The sequence below is a fragment of the Cajanus cajan genome, chromosome 8 (assembly GCF_000230855.2).
Source record: "Cajanus cajan strain Asha chromosome 8, NIPB_CcT2T_4, whole genome shotgun sequence".
Lineage (NCBI taxonomy): Eukaryota > Viridiplantae > Streptophyta > Magnoliopsida > Fabales > Fabaceae > Cajanus > Cajanus cajan.
In genome coordinates this window covers 13,884,449-13,908,854 of record NC_138524.1, presented here as the reverse complement: position 1 = coordinate 13,908,854, position 24,406 = coordinate 13,884,449, and the positions used below count along the sequence as shown (strand labels likewise).

The 24,406-nt window shown below is 29.6% G+C and overlaps 2 protein-coding genes across 2 annotated transcripts; both read left to right on the top strand.

Moving 5' to 3' along the window:
- The first annotated feature begins 8,984 nt into the window (after nucleotides 1-8,984).
- LOC109806439 (zinc finger protein MAGPIE) lies at nucleotides 8,985-12,118 on the top strand. The gene is made up of 3 exons (XM_020368847.3): nucleotides 8,985-9,474; nucleotides 9,758-10,154; nucleotides 11,084-12,118. The coding sequence occupies exons 1-3, from the start codon at nucleotides 9,339-9,341 to the stop codon at nucleotides 11,934-11,936; spliced, it is 1,386 nt and encodes a 461-aa protein (XP_020224436.1). The 5' UTR covers nucleotides 8,985-9,338; the 3' UTR covers nucleotides 11,937-12,118.
- Nucleotides 12,119-18,707: 6,589 nt separating this feature from the next.
- LOC109805710 (GDSL esterase/lipase At1g29670) lies at nucleotides 18,708-22,239 on the top strand. The gene is made up of 5 exons (XM_020367886.3): nucleotides 18,708-19,027; nucleotides 19,187-19,311; nucleotides 19,584-19,829; nucleotides 21,016-21,259; nucleotides 21,827-22,239. The coding sequence occupies exons 1-5, from the start codon at nucleotides 18,784-18,786 to the stop codon at nucleotides 22,042-22,044; spliced, it is 1,077 nt and encodes a 358-aa protein (XP_020223475.1). The 5' UTR covers nucleotides 18,708-18,783; the 3' UTR covers nucleotides 22,045-22,239.
- The last annotated feature ends 2,167 nt before the right edge of the window (nucleotides 22,240-24,406 follow it).

Below are 24,406 nucleotides of genomic sequence, written 5' to 3'. Positions count from 1 at the left end.
CTAATATCTATTGGGGAGAGGTAATATCTATTATAGCATATGTGTTGAACAAATGTCCTTCAAGGAGAATGAGGGCAAAACATGAAGTAGGCATAAACCAAGTGTTAATCATCTAATAATTTTAGGTTCCCTATGTTACAGGCACATTCTAGATCAAAAGAGGAGAAACCGAATGATAAGAGTGAAACACTTATGTTTAGGGGTGGGCAATGGGTGGGTTCGGTCGGGTTCGGGTGAAAAATATTCAACCCGTTGTAAATCGACTTTGAAAAAATGTGACCTATATTCGACCGACTAAGCTTTCGATTTGAGGTGGTTCGGGTTGAAACAGATTCGGTTTTGAGCAGGTGGGTACAATCGGGTTTAAGGTTTTTTGTAGACCAAGTTATCTTAATGAAGTTGTAGCTTAAAATGGTCAAAAAAATATTTTTAAAATAGTACAAAAATAGAATAAAGATGACAATAGATGGTGTAAGTAGATTCGTAGATGAAATATTCACAAACTAAAGAAGCAAAAATAAAAGATAACAAAATCCATAGTTGTTACATGCAAAAGAAATCTAAAGATAGATTACAAAATTCATAAGAAATCATAGCCGCACAAGTTGTACTCAAAATGGAGATAGGAAGATGGAAAAGAAAGACGACAAAGAAAGAAACAAAAAGAAAACTCTAAAAATGGACTAGTGTGTTGAGAAGTTAAATGAGGAAGGAGAAGACAAAAGAAATATCTAGGTTATGAGAAAAAGGAAAAAAAATAAGTTACAAATTAATGGCTATATTATACTTGAAATAAAGACTTTTGAGTTTGGACCATTGTTGTTTAGTTATACAAAAAAAATAAAAATCTAAACTTATCTCATTTTCGGTTGGGTTTTGATTTTTAGCGGGTTTAAAAATTCAAAACCGAACCTGCCCAATATAACTCATATGAAATCAAAATTTTAACCCGATTTACCCATAAAACTCGCTCGAACCCACCCAAAAGTAATATTTTTTATCGGATTTTTCGGGTTCGGTTCAGGTCTCAGTTTTATGCTCACCCCTACTTATGTTAATTGGGTATCACTCAATAAAAGCATACAAGTTGTACAATCCAAGTTAAAGGAAGGTTGTTATTAGTCAGGATATTATTGTGGATGAGACAACATCATTTAGTTGGGAGAATAAATCAGATTTAGGCACCAATGTTTAACTTGAACTTGAAGGGGATGAACAAGTTGAACCTAATACTTTAGTTCTTAGTGTGCAACAATAAAAGAGAAGATCATAGAGGCGGGGATTTTCATTAAGCAAACTTGTAGATCATGAATTGTTTCCAAACGATGTCATTTCATATGATGGCGAGCTAGTGAATTTGGTTTTCATGGCAAACTTAGAACCAAAAAATTGGGAGCAAACTCTTAAACAAGAAAAATGGAATGGTGTTATAAATGAAGAAATTAATCATATAGAGAGGAATCATGGGAGCTTGTAGATCCTCCAACTACAAAGCAACCAATTAATGTGAAGTTGGTGTTTAAGCTAAAGTTGAAAGTAGATGGTTCAATTGCAAAGCATAAGGCAAGACTAATTGCTAGAGACTTTCATCAAAAGGTTGGAGTAGACTACATTGAGGTATTTGCTCCCGTTGCAAGAATTGAAACTATTAGGCTAGTAATTGCTATTTCTAGCTCTAGAGGTTGGCCTTTGTTTCAATTAGATGTGAAATATATTTCTTAACAGTTCACTAGAGGAAGAGGTGTATGTGTTACAACCACTAGTATTTGAGTTGAAGGGAAGAGAACATACATTATACAAGTTGAGAAAAGCCTTGTATGGCTTGAAACAAGCACTTTAGGCTTGGAACAAGAGAATAAATGCTTTTTTGCACCAACATAGGTTCTCAAAATGTTTAGTGGAGTTTGAGATATATGTGAAGATGAAAAATGATGTTGATTTGATTATGGTATGTTTGTATTTAGATGACCTTCTTGTTACAAGCAATAATAACTTTGAAATTGAGGAATTCAAGGGGAGAATGGAGTCAAAATTTGAGATGACTAACTTGGAAATTCTCAATTACTTCCTTGGTTTAGAGGTTAATATTTATGCCAACAAGGATGTTTTTCTTCATTAGAAAAAATATATCCAGGAGGTGCTGAAAAGGTTTGAAATGGAGAATTGCGATGAAGTAGTGATCCTAGTTGAGACAAATATGAAGTTGGTAAAAGGAGAAACAGAAGTGTATTGATGGCACATTGTATAAGCAAATTGTGGGATTGCTAAGATTTCTGTGTAATAGTAGGCTTGATATTATTAGTTTTGCAGTTGGGTTGATTGGCAGGTTCGTGAGTCATCTAAGAGTCTCACACATAGCTACGACCAAACATATTCTGAGGTACCTGAAGGGAACATAAGAGTTTGGTTTGTTATTTCCTAAGATAAAGGAGTAGTGTGTGACAAAATTTGAAGCATTTTCACTAGTGTGAAGATAAAGTGGGTAGAAAAAGTACTTTTGGTTACTTGTTTTATTTCTGAATGCACCAATTTCTTGGTGTTCAAAGAAGCAAAATGTGGTGCTCTATCTTCTTGTGAGGCATAGTATATAGCTTCTTCACACGCAACATATCATATTTTATGGTTGAAATTACTGCTTGAAGAGTTGAAGATTAAGTACAAGAAACTAGTATAGTTGTTTGTTGATAACAAGTCATCTATAAGATTGGCTAAGCATTGCCATGGAAGAAGCAGGCATATAGAGAGTAGGTTTCATTTCTTAAGAGACTAAGTGAGTAAAGGAAAATTAAAGTTGGTCTATTATTGTATTAAGTTACAAGTTGCAATTGTTTTTACTAAAGCATTGAAAGCAAATAGATTAAAGGAGTTAAGAGAGATGTTAGGAGTTGTGTCATTGGAACAATATTCGATTAAAAGGAAATGTTGAATATTATAATTCAAATGTATAGTATGCATGTATCATTTGTATATATAGTCTACATGTTTAGTTTGTATATAATATGAAAGTTTAGTTTATACATGTATCATGGTATTGTCTGATAGTATATTTTGATGGTATAGTTTGTATGTATTATCTGTATACCTTAGTTTGTCGTTGTTATATGTTTGTATTATTTTTCAATTTATTTTATACATACATGTTTGTATTACTGCTCATTAATAAGAGAAATGTAGTCATGTGTAATATATAAGCGTGATAATAAGGTTTTTTTACTCAATTTTCACTTTCTATTCTCTATTATGAGTGTATGCGTTTTTGTACTTGTCATCCTGACATGAAGAAATATATAGTTGTATATATAAAAGAAACATGCTTTCGGTCTCATTTGCTACTCAAGACACACTTGTGCCTCAAAGCAATCTCCTTTTCCAATAGCTATAATGTCCTCGAATTATTCTAGAAAGGCTTGTATATGGATAAGATTAATATGTTTCTTAAAAGGACCAAAAACCTATCCAGAAGCTCCTTTAGGTAATTATTTGACCATTAACAAGAATAAAAGAGTAACATTTACCTCTACTTATCATTGTCATTAAATGACCAATGAAATACATTAATATGTCAATTAAAGAAATGTAACATAACACTATACTATATAAATAAGATCATTACACAATCATAAGATACTTTTACTAAATCTATACTTAATCCACTTGTTTGAATACCTCTAACTTGAATGTTAGAGTTTCATTCAAAGTATCCCACCTGATTGTGGAGTAATATCAGATTGTGAGAGTTGAGGAAGAACACAAATTCTTAACTTGAAGGACTACATCTTGTACTTATTTAAAAAAAAAAATTTGTTGAAATTTTTTTTAGCACCCTTCCTTTTGTCATGAATTTATTATTGATTCATAATATAATGAAAACATTCACGCCACTTTCATTAAATTATATAAATAAATAACTTTTAAGATAGAGACTTATAAATATAAAATTATTATTGATTACTAAGCACATATAGATTAATTGGCATGAAATTATTTTAATATTAATTATTAATAATTTTAAGTTTAAATCTTGAATATGTAGTTATATTAAATACTTAAAGAAGAGTTAACTTTGTGTCACGTATATAATTTGAATTGAAAGCCAATTAAAAAAAAATTATAATTGATAAACAATGAAGTATATTTAGAAGAATAGTAGGTTTGAAAATGAAAAACAAAATTATGAAACTTTGATCTTTTACATTGTTATTCTAATGAAGAAACATATTGATGCAATTATGCACTATAAAGAAACCAAGCATATCTCTCGAAAAGTGAAGTACAAATTTGCAAATCCAAAAGAATATTCATGTGTTGCCTTATTTTCCCCTGTAAAGTTGGTTTTGCTAAAACGCAATAAGATCTTCTACCATCTTGTCATGTGTATAGAAAATGACCTAAAATTAAAATATAAAATAAAGGAAACGGAAGAATATTAAAGAAAAGAATTATTATTTGAGTAACATAAAAAAAAAGAGAGCGAGACACATATTCTCCAGCTTTTGATAAGCACAGGCATGTGAGTTCCTGTGCTGGAATCCTAGATCTAACAGTATTGGAAAATTATTCCAATTTAATTATATCTCGTTGAATTTTTGCACTTTACAAGACTACCCTTTTTAGCTACTAATTCTATATAATTAACCTTATGTTTATGCATTTGATTTTGAATGTTTTAATTGTGTGACATTCATAATAGCATAGGGATGTTATAACTTGATTTAATAAATATTGAAGCAACCTAGAAATAAAACTGCATAATTTCATATAAACTATGTTTTTGTGGATAAAAAGATGACAAAATGTAAGTTACATCTAATTAATTACATGCAATTCAAATTGGTAGGGAAATACTTTTTCTTTACTTAGAGCATATTTGAACTAAATCATAAATATGTATCAATACTATCTCTATGTCCAACAAAACTAATAATATAACAAAGAGTAACTTTTTCATTAATTAATATAATTCTAATTTGGAAGTGAATTCCTTATATATATACATGTAAAGATGCCCTTAATTAGATTTCACAATCAATTCCAATACTTGGTTTTTCAAGAAGGACAAAGTAAGAAACGAACATAGCCTTGTTGACAACAGTTTGCTTTTCCTAAATCTCTTGTTTTCAAATGGCTACTATTTCTAATTTCTAATTAACTATGATAAGCGAGAAAGAGAGAGAGAATGGGTTGTGGGGGGACCCTGTGCAATATTTGAATAGGAATCTCACGAGGCCTTGAAAGTTGGAGTCTTTGGGTGAAGTGTTGGAGGGGTAGAGAATATTCTAGTGCCACCACAGTTCAACAACAAAACTCCAAAGATTTATATTAAACAATGTTAGAAAAGAGAAACATCATTAGATTATGATTAAGGATTTGGAAAATTAATTGGAAAAGTCAGCCCACAAGGAGACGACTGCTCAAACTTCCAAAAATTCACTGCCTTTGTCAGCTGGCTGTCTCCCTTAGTTTTTATAGTAACTTCGTATTCTTTTTTCCCCCTATTTTGGACCACCTAGTATTAACTCCAACACTATACATCAAGTGTGAAAACTCTTAACAACAATATAAACTAAAATATGTTATATAATTTTAATTAGTATATAGTATACGTAAATACGATTAAATGTAATTAATGTTTAGAAAAAAAATCATTAGTTTCATAAATTATATTTTAAAATAATTATCTTTAGTTACCAATTGTTAATAATTTATTATAATATTATCTAAATTTATCATGTTATATGCAATTTCATGAAAATCAGATACATGTAAAGTCACCGCGAGGTAGTAACATAGACTACTTTTTAAGGAATTAAAAATCTACTAAGAAAAAAAAACTATAAACAAAAATATGAAATCTGATCATCAAAACTAAATTCAAATATATTTTGAAAAACCACATACACATTATCATTTTATGTGTTATATCACAACCATGCGATTCTAGTAAATATAATTACAGCATTATCTTAATGGAATATATATAAATATAAAAATCATATATGATCATTAATTGATACGTTGTTCTATTACTCAATGAGTTAAATAATACGTAAAATATTAAATTTAGTAAATTAAATTAAATTTCTTATTAAATGATGGCATATTCTGGAAATGCATTTCAAATAAATTTAAATACTTGTATCCTAAAGGGAAAGAAAAAGAGCATAGCGTTGAGGGTAAGCAACTATTCTTCCTCCTTTTTTCTTCCTTTTGTGGTGGAATGGTTGACGATAGTGGGGAAGACTTTTGTTTCATTCATACCCTCCTCTGATAATCTTATAGGACTATATACCTCATTAATAAATGAATTAAAAAGGTAGATGCAGCTTTATTTAAATATATATATTATTACTAGGAAAAAAAATCGTTTTTCCGGTTTAAACCATTACATTAGTCCCAAGGTTAAAACATTTCCAGCTAAGTTAAACCTTTATTTAAAAGATGTATAAAAAAAAAACTTTATTTAAAAGAAAAAGAAAGTGTACGTTAAAGATGCTCAGAAAAAGCTCTAAAGTAAAATATCTACCATCCAAAAATTTACAACAAAAAAAGGTAATAAGGTTGGTTGGCTATATATATCGATCTGCAGCTAAAAAATTGATAAATCAACTTCGTGACCTTCAGTTCATGTTAAGAAGTTAATTAAAATTATGCTTCACTGCTTGGTTACATCACAGAATGATGTGATGATAGCAATAGTTAATGATAAAATACTTGTAATCGAGATAGAATACCAACACTAATAAGAGTTAAGAACCTAGAAATGTACAACTATATATGTTAGTTTGATGTAAATTAAAAAACATTAATAAGCTAGGAATTCAGTCCATGTGAGACATGGTCATGTCATATGGACGATTATTCCCTTTTCTGTGTTTTTTTCCGTCGTTTTCTTTGGATTTTACCTTCAATTAATTGACAGTTTGATAGTGCATGGACACACGTGCATGGCTGTTTTTTAAGAAGAGTTCAAAACAATGAACATGTAGCTACCCATTTCAACTTCCAATTTTTATAGTGGTAAGTTTAGAATATTGAACAGCTAGAATCGGTTTAATAGTAAAGAGTTAAAATAATATTCAAAATTTGATCTTAATTATTTTCATTATAATTTTGATACATAAAAAAAAAAAAAAGCACCATATGTTTAGCAATGACATTTTACAAATATTTTGATATCTATATCAATCTTCATCGATAAATGACATTCACTTTCGGTTTGACTAGGTTCAAAAGACTCATGATCGTGTATATTTTGCCTTTTGTGGAACATCAACGTTAAAGAAAGGTGTTGTGATTGGGTAGGCTTGTCTTTCCAAGTCACACTCATCACACACATGAAACACAATGATTTTCTCTTGAGGAGAGAAACAAAACTTGCATTGGAGTTAAATAGCTGCAGTAGTGAGGGTAATTCAAGCTGTCATATTAATATCTAGCAGCTGCATGACCAAATCTGCTGAAATAATGCTTTTCGAGAAACCAGTTTTATAGAGGCATGATTATGTAACCTTTTATATATATGCAAACAAGTATGACAAACGTGTATACTAAATATATATCAATTTGGACATATAACATAAGCTAGCCGTATATTTAATCAGTTAGTCTAAAAACTCACGAAAATTCTAGGTTGAAGAAGAAATTTTGGCTCTGAGAGAAAGGGGCTTGAAATTGTGCATTTTACTTTGTGAAGTGTGTAAATTTCATCGAATGAATAACAAAATAATAGATCCTTAATTAGATGGTAGTGCCTGATTACACTTTTTTCCCATTTCAGTTCAAATATGGTGAGATATATAAAGAAATTAATTTGCATTATTTTTTTTTTGTGTACAAAAAGAAAAAGAAAATTGCTTATATGAAACAAAAAATTGCGAGGTCAATCAAGTTATGAGAAGAAAAAAATAATGTTTCTTTCAAACTCCCAAATATTTACATTATTAATTATTTTAAGGGTATATATCACGTGTCATGTCTTATTAACATGACTTGACTCCAAATCATTTTTGATAGATTCACCTTTTAGAATTATACTTATTAGCGTATTTTGTTGGAAATTAAATTGGATTATATTTCACATCATCCTACTATATTTTGATGTTTTCTATTTTCTTAAATTGATGCCTTTTCTAATAATTATATACGAATAATATTTTTTAATTTAATTAATAAGATTTTACTAATACATTATACTATATATTTATATTGATATTATTTATTTTGAAATATATACTATAAAATATATCTTGTAGTTTCATATAAACTCATTAAATATATTGTTTAACTACATAATGCTAAAATTTACACATTATAACATTATAAATAATTGTTATCTATTATTACCAGATAAAAATTTCCAATTTTATGATTGTCTTGACAGAAAATTAAACTATTTAGATTTATGCATTATATATAATAAAATTGGATGTGCCAATATTCCATACCTATAAAACAATTTGGTAGTATAATATATCTTACTACATTAATTATATAAACTTATAATATTATAATAATACTTTGAATTTTATAAGACAAATTAAAAATATGGTTGATCTAATTCTAAATTGTTAGTAAATGACATTTGTTTTAGTGCTGTGTTGTAAAAAGAAAAGCTAAAAGATGCCTTTACAAAAAAGAAAATTTGTATAACATAAAATCTGGAATGATTTGGATGGGGGTGCTTTGATGGCTACATATACACAACTAAAGCGATGAAATACCATATATGTTGTTGCTTCAATTTCTTTCTGCTTTCTAGCAAATTGAGCATTACTATTCATAAGTATATACTTATCTTCCGATGCACACATACAGGAAAGACATGATTTCTTACTCTATAAAATAAACAAACTACCAGAAAAAGTTATTGGATGAGAAACGATTAAAAAATAAATAATAATACAACAACAATTATGGGATAATCATTCCAAATGGACATTAACTTTCTTCTGATCGACCTCATCATGTGTCATCATACACACCTTTCCTTCACTTCTTCTCTCTTTCTTTGCCCCCTCCTTTATCTCTCTCACTCTATATCTCTCTTTCCTCTTTAACTTTTCACCGCCTCCAACAGCATCTTGTTTTTCTTTTATTTATTTTTCATTCCACCTAAAAAGTAGATTAAATCAATTCAAACACAAGAGAGAGGGGATCCCATCTTGCATATATCAGTTTGTGCTGTTTAGGGTTGGAGGCATATATAATTAACAAGTCTAGCTGCCCATTCTCTTGGGTTTTCTCCTAATTCAGCCACTAATATACTTCTTCCCTCACTGAACTCTTTGTGTGAGTTTCTTATTGTAAATTGAGTCAAAGTACTGAGAAACAGTTTGAAGATGCTAAGAAAGATGGATGAAGGAGAAATCACACATGCTTTCCATCAGAACCTAACTGCTTCTTCTGCTGCATCAAATAATAACAATCCTCCTCATCATGTTTTGAAGAGGAAGAGGAACCTCCCAGGAAACCCAGGCATGCTTGTTTCTTTCATACCAGCTTCACTATTTTCTCATCATCATCAATCTATTTGGATATAAACTTAGAAACATTTTTTTACAGCTTCATTACTTAAAATAAAGAATTTTTTTCTAAGTAAAATAGTTTTTAAAAGTGTTTCTAAACCTGTATTCAGACATGCTCGATCTCTTTCATACAAGCTTTATCATCGTAGGTATATTCAAAGCTAATTTGCTTTCTCATCAAAAGAAAAGAGTTACACAAATGATTTATCATGGGAATCTTTCTCTTTGCACAGATCCTGAAGCTGAAGTCATAGCCTTATCACCAAAGACCCTCATGGCTACCAACAGATTCTTGTGTGAAACTTGTGGGAAGGGTTTCCAAAGGGATCAAAATCTTCAACTCCATCGACGTGGACACAACCTTCCTTGGAAGCTTAAGCAGAGAACGGGGAAGGAAGCAAAAAAGAGGGTTTATGTGTGTCCTGAGAAGAGTTGTGTCCACCACGACCCTTCAAGGGCTCTTGGAGACTTAACTGGGATAAAGAAGCACTTTTGCAGAAAGCACGGAGAAAAGAAGTGGAAGTGTGAGAAGTGCTCAAAGCGTTATGCTGTGCAGTCAGATTGGAAAGCCCACTCCAAAACCTGTGGTACCAGAGAATACAAATGTGACTGTGGAACTATCTTTTCAAGGTAACTAACCTATCCATCTGAATCATGACATAACCCTGTTACCAATCTTATATAGGAATAACAAGTTTTTTTTTTCTTTCTTGTTTTGTAAAAGTGGTAACACGACTATACATGAGCATGCTTTAATATATGTTTAAAAGGACTTTTAACAACTTTACTATCGACAAACTTTCAAAAATATTTCTAGACTATATTCAAACAGATTTATAGTGGTCCAAAAACATATCTCTCTCTGGGTTTATGCCAAGTCTATTTGGCTTTCAGGAATAATATTGATGAGGCTTAGTTCAAACAAAGGAGTTGAAAGAAGCCACACAAGTTTTTGATAAGCCTTTTGGTAACATTAGCCCTAAACGACAAAAGTTCTTGGTTTGGAATTATCTTAGTTACCTTATGTGATTATTAATTCAGTTTTTTCTTGGCAATATATAGTTTGAGGTTATAACCCTACAGGCTAGTTAGTACAAGTCATAATATGTCTCAGTCATGTTATCATGTTACTCACGTTTGGACTTTTGTCGAGCTATTGTTGGAGGTGTTTGTCTTCACATTAGTACGAATAATGCATTAAAATCGAAAAATAACTATTTGCTACCACGAAGCAAATAACATTTGATTGGTTAAAAATAATGAAACCAAACATATATTTAAAGCGAGTTTTACGTTGACACGAGTTCCAATGCACCAAAATGGAGGAGCAAGATTTTATTCCTATAAATCACAATATTAATTACCCGAGTTTTGCTTATAATTTTTCGTTGAGAAATAGTGGTAGAGTTGAATTAATATAAATACAAAATTTTAGTTTTGAAGTTTGTAGCCATCATTGGAATTCTGATCGATAAAAATAAAATAAAAATTGTATGTCTTTTTAATTAGATTATTGTTACTATTGTGCTTATGATTTAACATTAATTTTGGTTGAGCAGGAGGGATAGCTTCATCACTCACAGGGCCTTCTGTGATGCCTTGGCAGAAGAAACAGCTAGGGTAAATGCAGTATCAGACATGAACACCTCGTTAGGGGGTAACATTGGTTACAACGTTATGGGAACATCCCTAGGCCATAACATGGCTACCCATTTTCCCTCAATTTTCAAGCCAGTTTCAAACACTGACGAAACAAGTAACCAAACATCTAGGGGGCTACCCCTTTGGATGGGTCAAACATCTTCTCAGGCTCAAGAAACAATGGTCAACAGCAATTTGCGTGAGATTCATCATCAACTTGGTTCTGCCACAAGCTCAGGAACAATATATGGTGGCAACTCACTTGTCCAATGCTCAAATCTTCCACCTTCTAATAACTATCAGCTAAGTTGGGTGTTTGGAACTAAGCTTTCCAATACTAGCCAAGAGCTAACAACTAGCACCACTTCACTTCCTCTATGCAACAACAACACAAGTGTTCCTTCCTTGTATAGTTCCCAACACCAACCCCACCAAACATCCTCAAACATGTCAGCCACAGCTTTGTTGCAGAAAGCTGCTCAAATTGGAGCAACCTCGAGTGACCCTTCATGGCTTGGGAGCTTAGGTTTGAAATGTGGTAACAGCCAAGGTCAAGATGGGAATAATAACAAGTTTAGTGGCATGTACGGTTCAAGTTTTGTGCTGAGCGAGGCAGATAACTCTGCATGTGACATGTCACAAATGCACCCTCTCAAACGTAGACACATTCTGAATGAAGAAAGTGGAGGGGGGCAAACTAGGGACTTCCTTGGTGTTGGTGTGCAAAACCATTTGCCAACATTCATCAACCAACGGGTGGATTTGATTTGATGATACAGATTCAATGAAAAATGGTTTTTTCCCACACTCATTTGAGAATATACACTTTGGAAGGATGACAGAGTGTAATAAATCTGAGAAGTAATGTGATGAAGAAAAGGAAAAAAAGAAATGTGTAAATTAAGTGTAAAATGGGAGTGTGAAAAAAATCTAAGTTGATATTTTGTTGTGAAGTTTAAATTTTTTTCCCTTTATTTACTTTGATCTCTATGTGAAAGGGAAAAATAACAATAAAGGCAAAGGTGGATATATATATATATATATATATATATATATATATTATGGAGGAACAGAATTTAGTATCTGGAAACTTTGCAGAGAGGAAAAGGTGGGAACTGAGTGCTTGATGAAGGCTAAAAAGTTTGGTGTTCGAAAACTATTGAAGGTTTGAAAGGAGAGAGATCCATGAATATTCTTTTGAATGCTGAAAGCTGATCCCTTTTAAAAATGGTGGCTTTAATTTTTGATAAAAGAGGGGACGGTTGTGGAGTAGTGGGGGCAAAGCAAAGGACAAGCTAGCTTTGGAGTCCATTATTGCACAGTTTCATCTCTGTTGTTGTTGTTGTTGTCTTTGTCAAAATGGGCTTAAAGGAGAATTTCCGTGACAAAAAAAGCATCATTCTAGTACAAATAGCCTTTTAGCCTTTAGATTAAAATAAATTAGTGCCCTTTTCATTCACCCTGCTATGCATATTTGTAGTATGACGAGATTGGTTAAATTTTCTAAGCATGCAGAAAAATGGAGCTAAGAAGATCGAGGCATATTAAACTTTTCTGTTTATTATTTTAAGTTCTACTCTTCATTTCACTCGCATTTTCTTGGTTCCCAACCCCTTCTCTTCTTTCCACGCACTGATCAGCGGAAAGTGCGTTAAGGTTATCTGATGTCTTTTTCATTATTGGTCTCGTAGAGTTTAAATTTGATATATTATCAGTGAAGATTTTTTACTGAAATTATTCTAAGGCTTTAAGAGGATATATTCATTATAAGAAATATTATAGAGGATATATTTATTATAAAAAATATTACATATAATCACAAATATAAAAGTGTTATTATAAGTGTTATTATAGATATAATATATGTAAATATATATTTATTTGATATATATATAGTTATATATAATTTTAATATTAATTTTAAATTATATTTAATAATATATTTTGTATGTCACTATAATTTATATTCATATTTTTTAAAAATATATTAACATATATTATATTTGTTGTATAAGTAAAAGTAGTTTTTAATAACACATATTGTATCATTATAGAATGTGTATTACTATATGACAATTTTTTTTAATGATTATAATAATTAATAATTAATTAATTTTATCATACACTTCATAATCTTTAAATTAATTGAATGATATTATAAATATTTAATATTATTAGTAAATTTACCGTGCAAAAATGTCATTTTATATTTTACCTATCAATTATAAAATAATTGATATAAAAATATTTTTTAATTACATAGTTCAAATTAAAATAAAAGTAGAAATAGATTATTTACATTAATTTAAATAATAAGCAATGTAATAAATATTTTAAATTTAAACACATTTTTGGAAATCTGAAAAAGTGAGTCTAAACAACTATGCCCTTCTTCATCAGTGTTGGAGAGAGAGGAGAGGAGGAGGATGGGAGAGTTACATGTGTGATGAGAGTTGCTAATATTCGTGGAATTGCTTCTCTCATGAGACTCTCGGTTTGAATTTTCATATCTCTACATAGGTTAAAATTTAATTATGTAGTAATTTATAAACTTGCCAAAAATTGTTAATCAGGGATCAGAGTTTGATCCTACTTTGGACATGAAATTACAATTAAAAGTATTACTTTATCTTTATAGAAGTTAATCTCAAGAGATGAAATTAGAATTGTCAATTTAAGTTCGATCTAATGGGTTGACTCGAATAACACAAAAATAAAATCAAACTAGACGCTAAAAAATGGCCTAAATAGAATCAAGCCTTTTTGATCTAGCCCACTAAGTCCAATAGGCTAATTTGGATCATGTTGAGTTACCTCGTTAAATTAATAAGTAGAATAATTTAAACTATCATCAATTAGTAAATCTATAATATATTATAAAATAATATAATAATATAATAAAAAAAATTATAGTAATAATAATAGTTTTTTACTTTTTTGTATTCGCTTATATAGTTGTGGTTATAAACTTAAAATTAAGGTTAGCTACTATGGTAAAAATCGCATAAACATAAGTCTAAAAAGCAATTGAAAAAATTTTAAAATCTAATTTCATATCATTTTCTAATTATTTGTGTGATATATTTTTTTTTATGTGATTTCACTATATATGATTAAACCTCTCTTCGATTCAAACACCAATTGAATTTTATAGTTTTTATATAGGTGAATATAATAATATAAGTTTCATGTCTTAATTCAATATCAAAAATTGATTCAAAATCGTGTTACAAAATTAAAAATAATCATTTTTTAACAGGACTAAATTGATCCAAATAAAAAAATTAAAAGATTAAAATGATTATTTTAACAAATAAAGAACTAAAATAAATTTAAAAAATAAGATAAAGAACAAAAATATAATTTAGCCAATTTTTAAAACCTCTTATCTCTTATATCATTTTCAATATTTTTTTTAAAATAATTACCAATAATCAATAACAAAAAAAAATGTATGTCATAACACCTTAAGTTTTTTCTATTAATAATATTTATTTATTTTATAATTAAATGGGTTGGTTTTAATAGATGTTTTAATTATTGATATGTGTGTGATAATATTTATTTATTTTATAATTAAATGGGGTTGATTAATGATGTATAAATGTTTTAATTATTGATGTGTGTGGTATGATTAAACGTTTTATTTTATTAATTGAGGGAATTATTTGAGTTATGTTTTAAAAGGGGGAGTTGAGTCTGTTTCACATTACGCTCTCATAATTCTCTCCCTCATAGACTTACACTTTAAAGAATTGATCAGAGAACTAGAGCTCGTGGAAGATCATCCTAAAGATTCACATATTTTATCTAGCATCCATGGAAGTAATGGGGGAGAATGAATAGTCTCGCTTTAAGCACAAGGTATATGTTGGATAATGAGATTGACCCAATCTCTTTTTTGTTACATATGTTGTATGAAGGGGGAAATCCCAAATTTGGTCAATCTCATACAACATATTACATATTGTACCCCACCTAATATGTTGTCAAGGAAGACCCCCTTGTGTAAAAGTTAGGGAATTCATCATGTCCTTGGAGATGGTTGGGTTTGAGAATCCTCGGTCACACCTATTTGTGTGCATGAGGAGGAACTTTTGCAACATAATTGTTTCAACAAGTCCCTGATGTATTTCCTCCTAATGTAGAATGCGATAAGAGTGTGACCCAATATGATCTCCTAGGTCACTCTGTGTGTTGTCTTATGACAATACACCACAATTTGATTTTACTGATGCTACATGCATGAGCATTTTGCAATTCGTGTCTATTGCATTAAGCGACTGTGTAGTGAGTTATTAATGTCTTGTGATGAAATATATTCTATTAGCATTTGTGATGTACCATGTTATAATTATATGATAAAATTATGATACTATTTTATGTTGTTGTGTTCTAGTTGTCTTATTGTATTGTTGTGTGTTTGACTATCCGACTATATTCTAGGTCATGAGACAGAGTGAAATATATTTCTTACTCCTTGTTTCTTGTGTTTGTTTATATGAATGTTATTATAGATGAGATTCAACATGATGTTGATGGTGTCGGTGACATAGCTTAGATCTCGCCTTTGAGTTCTTACTTTGATAGAATATGACGTCAAAACTTAATTAGGATTTGATTCCATTTTGTTATGTTTAGAATAGTTGTTAGTTTCATTGTTATTAATTTCATTTGACCTTTAATTTGGTTATTGTTTCTAGTTAGTATAATTGATATCCTCTTGTCGAACTACGTTACTTTTAGTAATTATGGATTCCTTTTTATTCAATTTTATATATTAAATTATTATAATATATTGAGTAGATGTCACATATCTAATACAAATTATTTATCATAAACTTAAAATATAATTTATATATTCAAAATTATTTATTTATTATAAATTGTAATAATAATAAAAATATAATCAAAATATTATTTATTATAAATATATTTATTTAAAATAAATAATTATCTTGTGCATCATACAAATTAAAATATTAGTTTAAATTAAAATCAAGAAATCTCGTGAGATTTAATTTAAGCAAATGCATCTCCCAAAAAGTTTCTTCCTAAATTATAATTAATAACACAAATATATAATGATTCAAATCAATTGATAACACAAATATATTTTTTATTTATAATCAAATGAAAAAATCTTGAATAGTTTTATTTTAATAATTTAAATTAATTTTGATTTAAATATTTTAATTAATTAATAATATATATATATATATTCTTATTTAACTTTACAACATAATAAAAGAAAATATATCGCATAATTTGATTTTAATAATTCAAATCAATGTTGATTTGAATATTCTAATTAGTAATAACATTATATTTTATTATTTAAATTAATTGATAATATATATATATATATATTAAAATGTATTTAAGTTTAAAATTTCGCACAAAATCTTATCTTTTTAATAATTATATTTAATGTTGATTTTGTGCGAGATTTTAAACTTAAATAGATCTTAATTTATATATATATATATACTCAAATTAATTAATTGATAAAATATAAATATATATTTTTATTTAAATTTATAAATAATCAGGTGAAGGAATGTTGCATAATTTGATTTTAATTATATGAAAGACTATCACTAGTACAAAAGAGATATTTTATGTCTGTTATTTTGGATTTTTTACGTCCAAAAAAAGTCCGACATCAATGTGAAAGACGTAAATTTACGTTGGGTATTTTAGCCGACGTAAAATTACGTCAGACATCCTCCACGTTTGATGTAAAATGGTTATTAGACAAACAAAAAAATAACCTCAATCCGTGAACATGTCTAAAAAATATCCAAATGCTTCAATCTAATCGGAGAGATAGGTCCAAAATAAAAAATGGGTCTTGCCGCCGTGCATTGTGAACGGAAAACGCCCAAAGGTCTCGCACCGCTGTCTCCGGATATCGCTGGAGAGGAAAACAGTGTTAAAACACTTACGTGCAGGAATAAAACAACATTTTTACACAAAAATATCAATACACACATAAAAGCACACTAACCTCAATCCATGAAAACGCCTAAATGCTTCAACCCAATCGGAGAGATAGGTTTAGAATCAAAAATGGGTTTCGCCGTCATTGTCGTCGCCGCTCACCGTTGTTGCTACCGCTCACCGTGATCGAAAAATACCCAAAGGTCTCATATCACCGTTGCTGGAAATCACTAGAGGAAAACCCTAGAGGAAAACAATGGAAAAACACTTGCGCCCACGAAAAAGACGAAAGTACTAGGGAGAATAAAACAACTTTTTTACGTCAGGCCAAAAGGGGTCCATCGTAAAAATTGAAATCTACGTCGGACTGTACTTCATATCCGACGTAGATTTTAGTTTTTACGTCTGACTCCCTTTGGTCTGACGTAAAAAGTTTTAGATTAATTTCAAAAATATCACGCATATTTTTTACGTCAAATATTTTTATAATCAACGAGAAAACGTTGACTAAAAAACTGATTTTTCACTAATGTATGTGGTCAACTCAACTGTAAATATACATTATTAGTTTTCGTTTCATCATTTCCCTCTAAATTAATCGATTGTTAACGTATGTTTCTATTCTTCTCATTAAATTTAAACTCATATAATACCCAAATTAATATCAATATCAATTACTATCTTAGAATTATCTTACAAGCGGTTTATATACAGATACATATCCCATATTAATTATATAGAGGGATATATATACATGGAAACATAAAACAAGCAATTCGATGAATATATGACTGAAAACATTAAGAAAAATAAATAAATAATTTGCTATAGATGTGTCATGTTTTAAACAGAATGATTTTTTTAATAGTTTGGAGGAGCAGAAAATTCTTGAATTGATTCGTAATGAAATCATGATATATCAATTGTTAAATAGAAGAAACAAACAAAAGCAGCTATCCTTGCTTGGCGCGTTCACTTGTCAATAAGACGAATGAAGCAAAATGCAAAAACAGGAACCAATGGACTCATCTCTTATAGGAATTCGTGCTCATTGGTACAAAGTTGAAATATATGTGTTCATAATTCTTTAGATCTTATATTTTTGTTACTAACAAACTTGCCAAACTCGTGATCTTAGTTTATTTATTATTTTAATTAGCAACCATGTTACTTTCTTTTCTTTACAAGAAAAGATAAATCTTGTCAAACTCTTCCACCTTCAAATCTTCAATATTGTTCATGTCTTACTTTATTATAAAAAATGTTCAAACATGGACACACAACTTTGTCACCCACCAATGGCGGCCTTTAGCCCGGTCATGATAAATGGGACATCAATGTTTTTACTATAAAATATTAGAATAAAATTAGTATAGAAACAGGTTAATCAATAAAAATTAATCAAAGATAGATATGATGTTTTTATTTCTCAACAAAATCATGACCATAATTTTGAAAAGAATCTATACATAATTTTAGAAAAATAAATTAATAATTTCAAATGTAAAGAGAAAATAAAAGTATTTCTAATTTTTTGGAAGACAAAAATTTAGGACCGACCTAAGTATACCCCACCCTATATATATACATGCATCTTGCACTTGCCACACACAACTCACAACCCAATTTCTTTTATTTGACTCATCATTAGCTTTAATTTTTTACATAGATTGAGATGGCTTCTAAGCCATGGTTGGTTCTATCACTTCTTCTATTAGCTGCAAACTGCATGCAACAATGTGTCCATGGAGAATCGCAAGTGCCTTGTATTTTTATATTTGGAGACTCTCTATGTGACAATGGAAATAACAACAATCTTCAAACATTTACAAAGTGCAATTACAAACCATATGGCATTGACTTCCCATTAGGCCCAACCGGAAGATTTACCAATGGACGAACAGCTGTTGACCTAATTGGTAACCTTTTCCATGTTTAATTCACCCTTATTTGGTCACAAAAAAATAATGCAAAAAGTAATCTTATACTTTGTTGAGCCCTTCATGCATGATGCATGTCTATTTTCTAACCCCCCACAGTTTTTATTTTGCTCACTAGTTAGGTTTTAACTATTGCAGCTCAGCTTCTGGGATTTGAGAGTTTCATCCCACCCTTTGCAAACACTGGTGGCTCAGACATACTAAAGGGTGTGAACTATGCTTCTGGAGCAGCTGGTATTCGACCTGAGACCGGCACACGTATGGTATCGTTTGTTTCATGATTAATTTCCTGAATTTCACTAAGTTGTATATTTTGTTACTAAACTTTTAAAATTTCATATTATAAAATTTTGCATTTTTTAATAAGTTTTAATCTATTAGAGTATATCAAAAACCCTTGTGATCATAAATCAAATATATATACCCTTTATATATCTTAATTTCTTTGTTGATCTCTCTATCTTTAACTGGGTCTTGGTATAGAGGATTGTTTAAATGGTCATGCATGCCACTAAATTAGTGTTACACAATGCAGGGTGCCAATGTTAATTTGGGATTACAGATGAGAAACCACAGAGTCATATTTTCGAGAATTGCTACCAAACTTGGAGGTGTTGAGAAAGCTAAACAGCACCTTAACAAGTGCTTGTATTATGTGAACATTGGAAACAATGATTACATAAATAATTACTTTCTTCCCGAGTATTACCCAACAAGTCGTAACTATACCCCTCAGCAATATGCCGACAACCTTATTCTCCAGTTATCTCAACATATGCAGGTAATTTACAATTTTCTTTTTCATAAAAGCACTACCAATATTTATTTAGCTGGCTTTAATTTGTTTATTACATTACTCATTATATGTATTATGTATATAAATTAATGTCTTCTGCAAATAAAAAATGAAAAAGATAAACTATAATGTCCCATGTGGACGACGTGTACACGGGATGTGGTGTAAACGAAGACTTGAACCAAATACAAGACGAAGTCTGGCCCAGTCTTTAAAAACATTACAACTGTGTTAGTTGCATAAAGTAATTGGTTTAATTAAGTTTTTAGTTTTTAGAAAATTGTATTTTCTCATTTAGTTTCATATTCTTTGTTCTTTCAAACTAATTTTGCATACAACATTTTTTTTATCAGATTATTTTCTTGTACCTACCAAAAACTTTATATTTCTGTAATTTTTGTTTTTCATTCAATTTCTTTGAATATCATAATATTTGTATCTAGCTAAATATCATGCTTTCTGTATTTTGTCCTTGGAAATATCGCAATAATTTTTTTTTTTTTTTTTATGTTTAGAAAGATTAAATCAGGAGGAAAAATAGTATAAGGATTTGATATATTACAAATAAAATATATTTTAAAAATTAAAAATAAGGGACCGCATTTAAAATAATATGTAAATTTTTTAGTAGTCAAAAACTAATTAATCAATCTAAAAAAATAATAGGGTGGGTTTTAACAAGTGACTTTTACACTCATCTTATATTTGTTGATATTTACTAATTTTCATAATTCACCTCGTTCATCATATTTATTTCCTTATCTGGTCTCTCTTACATTTTCAGGGCTTGTCAAATAAAAACTTTTGGGTTTAATCCTAATAGGCCTAGGACTTAGAAAGTTAAAAAATATGTCAGTCGTGGTGTTTTAATTAATTCTCACGCGCATTTATCCAATAATATTAATAGATAATTAATATTCAAAAATATATTGTTCCATGCAAATTAACTTTGAGAAAATAAAAGCATCAACCCGACAAAATTTACTTTGATTTATAAATCTACATATGATTGGTAGTGTTGAAATCTGGCTCCAACAAATTAAGCAAACCATTTGAACATCCTAAAATGATTTATATACATGAATTACTACAAATCTATTTAAAATATTTATATCTTATATCAAACAGATTCGATATAAGATACAATTATATAAGATGGTTTTTGGAGCAGGCACTACATAACGACGTTGGAGCAAGAAAAATGGTGTTTGTTGGGACGGCTCTTTTAGGTTGCACTCCAAATGCAATCTCAACATATAAAACAAATGGATTTTGTGTTGAAGAGATAAATGGTGCTGTGTCCTTGTTCAATGCCAACCTTAAATCTATGGTTGACGAATTCAATAACAAGTTCTCTGTTGATTCCAAATTCATCTTTATAAACAGCGCAGCCAGCATCCTTAGCAAGTCCCTTGGTATGCATTTCGATTTTCTTACACTTCATTTCACATTCTATGTTGATTAAAACAAAGGTAGAGTACATATGTTTAGTCCTAAATTTTGGTTAATTAAAATTAATTTTAGCCTCTACATTTTAAAATTATGGTTTTGCTTCTTGTATTTTCTTCATTGTTCAAAGTATGGCCAAGAACAAAACTTGTCACATTTCATAAATACAAGAATTAAAATCATTATTTTTTGTGAAAAATGCTAGTATATTATTCACCCTTAAATACTTTCTTGTTAACTCTCTAATATTATATTAGTTGAAAATCATAAATAATAAATCTTACTAAATCAAGAAAGACACTACAAATCTTACAAAATTTATGGTTTTCAATAAATTTTGGTCAATAAATAAAGAAGAAAATATTTAAAAGAGAATATTAGAAAGGATATTATTAATATTTTTTTTAAAAATGTACTTATTGAAACCAATTTTAATTAGATCATGACACATCTAAAACTTATTTAACCCTCAAACAGTCATGTCTTACTATTTAATTTGGGTGCACAGAATATAACCCTAGTCTACATTTCAGGTGGGTTCACTGTTGGAAATGTTTCTTGTTGCAAAACAGGGAGGTTTGGATTGTGTAATCCTAATGAAGCACCATGCCAGGATAGAACTCATCACATATTTTGGGATCAATTCCATCCCACAGAAGCTGTCAACCAAATCGTTGCATTAATTTCATATAATGGTTCTAACCCGACCGTCACTTACCCAATGGATATCAAGCACCTTGTTCAATCCTAAATGATGATCCAATTCAAATCACGATTGTCTCCTTAATATTAATTTCTTATCATGCGTAATAATTTGTATTTAGCTGAATAAGTGTTGGAGTTAAATACAACAAAACATGTAATAGTTTTTTCCAATACAAAGAATAATATCACACAAAAAAATGTAGCCTTGTAAACATGTTATTTTAACAGATACTTGTTTTCATCGGCTATATTTCGTTATAAAGTAAGGTAGCCCGTTAGTAGAGTTAATTACTAAACCAAGATTAATTATATGAGATAAAGTTCAAACGACTCATAAGTATTATTTTGAAGTTGTCAATATAATCTTAATGGTATGTTTGGATGAAGAATTCTACAAATTCAAGAAATTTTAAATTTTTGGTATTTGAATTACTTTGATTTCAATTTCTATCATTTTTAAATATTTTGTTTGGACAAATCAATTCAAAGTTCTCAAATTTTAAATTGTTAGGTTGGATATGATAATTTGATTTTACTATGGTAAAATTGATTTTAAAACTATATTTATATGTTGACATTTTTAAATTAAATTTTATAAAAATAAATATTAGCTAATTTTTAAATATTTAATAATTTTAAAAATTTAATATTAAATAATTTTAAATATATTTTTGAATATTCAATAATTAAAAACATGAAGAGATAAGAGATAAGATAAAATATATAAGTAAAATAAGAAGAAGAAAAAATATGAGAAATTTCAAATTCATACTCTTTTGGGAGAATTTGAAATTCTACTATTTCAAGAAATTTCACAAATGCTTGAATTTCAAATTCCTTATAAATTTTTCATCCAAACAAAGTATTTTACCTCAAAAAATTTGAAATTCTTCAAATAAATGAATTATTCAATTTAAATTTCCCATCCAAACACATTATAAAGATATTCTCCAATTCTCTAATTCTTCAAGTTTAGATATTAGGAAAAATTATTGTTTTAGGTGGAGATATCAAACAAATACTGACAGTAATACCAAATTCATCTCGATCATACATATGTGGGATTTATGTGAAGTGATGAGATTAACTACCAATGTCATTATTGGGTACTTCCACAGTAGATGTCAGCAAGACAATTTTTTTAGGTTAAAATACTAATTTGATTCCTTATAATATTTGTTTGTTTCAATTTAGTCTCATTTTAATTTTTTATTTTAATTTGGTCCCTAATAATTTAAATTAGTACAATGTCAGACTTCCATCCAAATTATTTAAAAGGAGATAACTGTTGACCACATGGATGCCACGTAGATGCATAAGTGGATGATAAATTTCTTGAATACACCTCGAACCAGAACGGTCCGTTCTGATTGTACTCTTGGTGTGTTAATTTTGCACCTGGAACGGGTCGTTCCAGATGCAGAATTAACAAACCAATAGTGTAACCAGAACGGACCGTTCTGGTTTCAGAATGCCAAACACAAACGGTCGATGATTATAGTTCACGGTTGTGAATCGTGCAAAGAAAAATACCCAAGGTACAAAGTATTTAAAACACTGGATTTGGTAATATTGTTAATGGGGATTGATAACTTCAATTGCTAAACGTTTAACATTTGGGCTATACAATATATCATTAAGGATAATGTAGTGTATCACTAAGGATAATGGTAGCAGGTTTTATTTCATTGTTAGTCAAACTAGAGTTAACCACTTACTACCAAATTGACACTATACAGTCAAGGATGAAACGACATGGTGTTTTCTCTTGAAGTCATTGACGATGTACACCAACAACAACATGTTCTTGAGGAGGTACAACCTTAAGTAAAGGAAGAGGATACACAGGACCAATATTTCACCACACAACCACATGTACAGGTAGATAATGTTGATATCCTATCAGCCATTCAGTGTTATATGGTGGATAAGATGTATTATTGACACCTTCAGCGTTATCCAGATGATTTTTCTTCTCAGTAATTTCTTTGAACTTTTTTAGTATATGTTATGTTCTAAATTTTTGTTTTCAGTTTCTGAACCATATTTCTTTCTTTGAATTTATGATATGTTATGAATTTTTATTTTCAATTTTTGAATCACATTGCAGTATTTTGTTGAACGTATGTATGTGGTTGGTGTTCTGAAATGGGTCGTTCTGAATCTAGAACAACCCGTTCTAAAACCAGAACGACCCGTTTTGTTGCACTCGTGGTGTGTTAAATTTGCATTTGAAATGGCTTGTTCTAGATGCAAAATTAACACACAACATGTGCAACCAGAATTAACGGGCCGTTCTGGTTTCAGAACGGGCCATTCTGGTTCCAAGTATATTCAAGAAATTTGGCATCCACCTACGCATCTACGTGGCATCCACGTGGCCAACAGTTAACTTTGATTAAATAATT

Coding starts and splice junctions, on each gene's coding strand:
- LOC109806439 (XM_020368847.3), top strand. CDS start 9,339: ATGCTAAGAAAGATGGATGAAGGAGAAATCACACATGCTTTCCATCAG. Junction 9,475..9,757: donor GAACCTCCCAGGAAACCCAG/GCATGCTTGTTT, acceptor CTCTTTGCACAG/ATCCTGAAGCTGAAGTCATA. Junction 10,155..11,083: donor TGTGGAACTATCTTTTCAAG/GTAACTAACCTA, acceptor TTGGTTGAGCAG/GAGGGATAGCTTCATCACTC.
- LOC109805710 (XM_020367886.3), top strand. CDS start 18,784: ATGGCTTCTAAGCCATGGTTGGTTCTATCACTTCTTCTATTAGCTGCA. Junction 19,028..19,186: donor AACAGCTGTTGACCTAATTG/GTAACCTTTTCC, acceptor TAACTATTGCAG/CTCAGCTTCTGGGATTTGAG. Junction 21,260..21,826: donor CATCCTTAGCAAGTCCCTTG/GTATGCATTTCG, acceptor TCTACATTTCAG/GTGGGTTCACTGTTGGAAAT.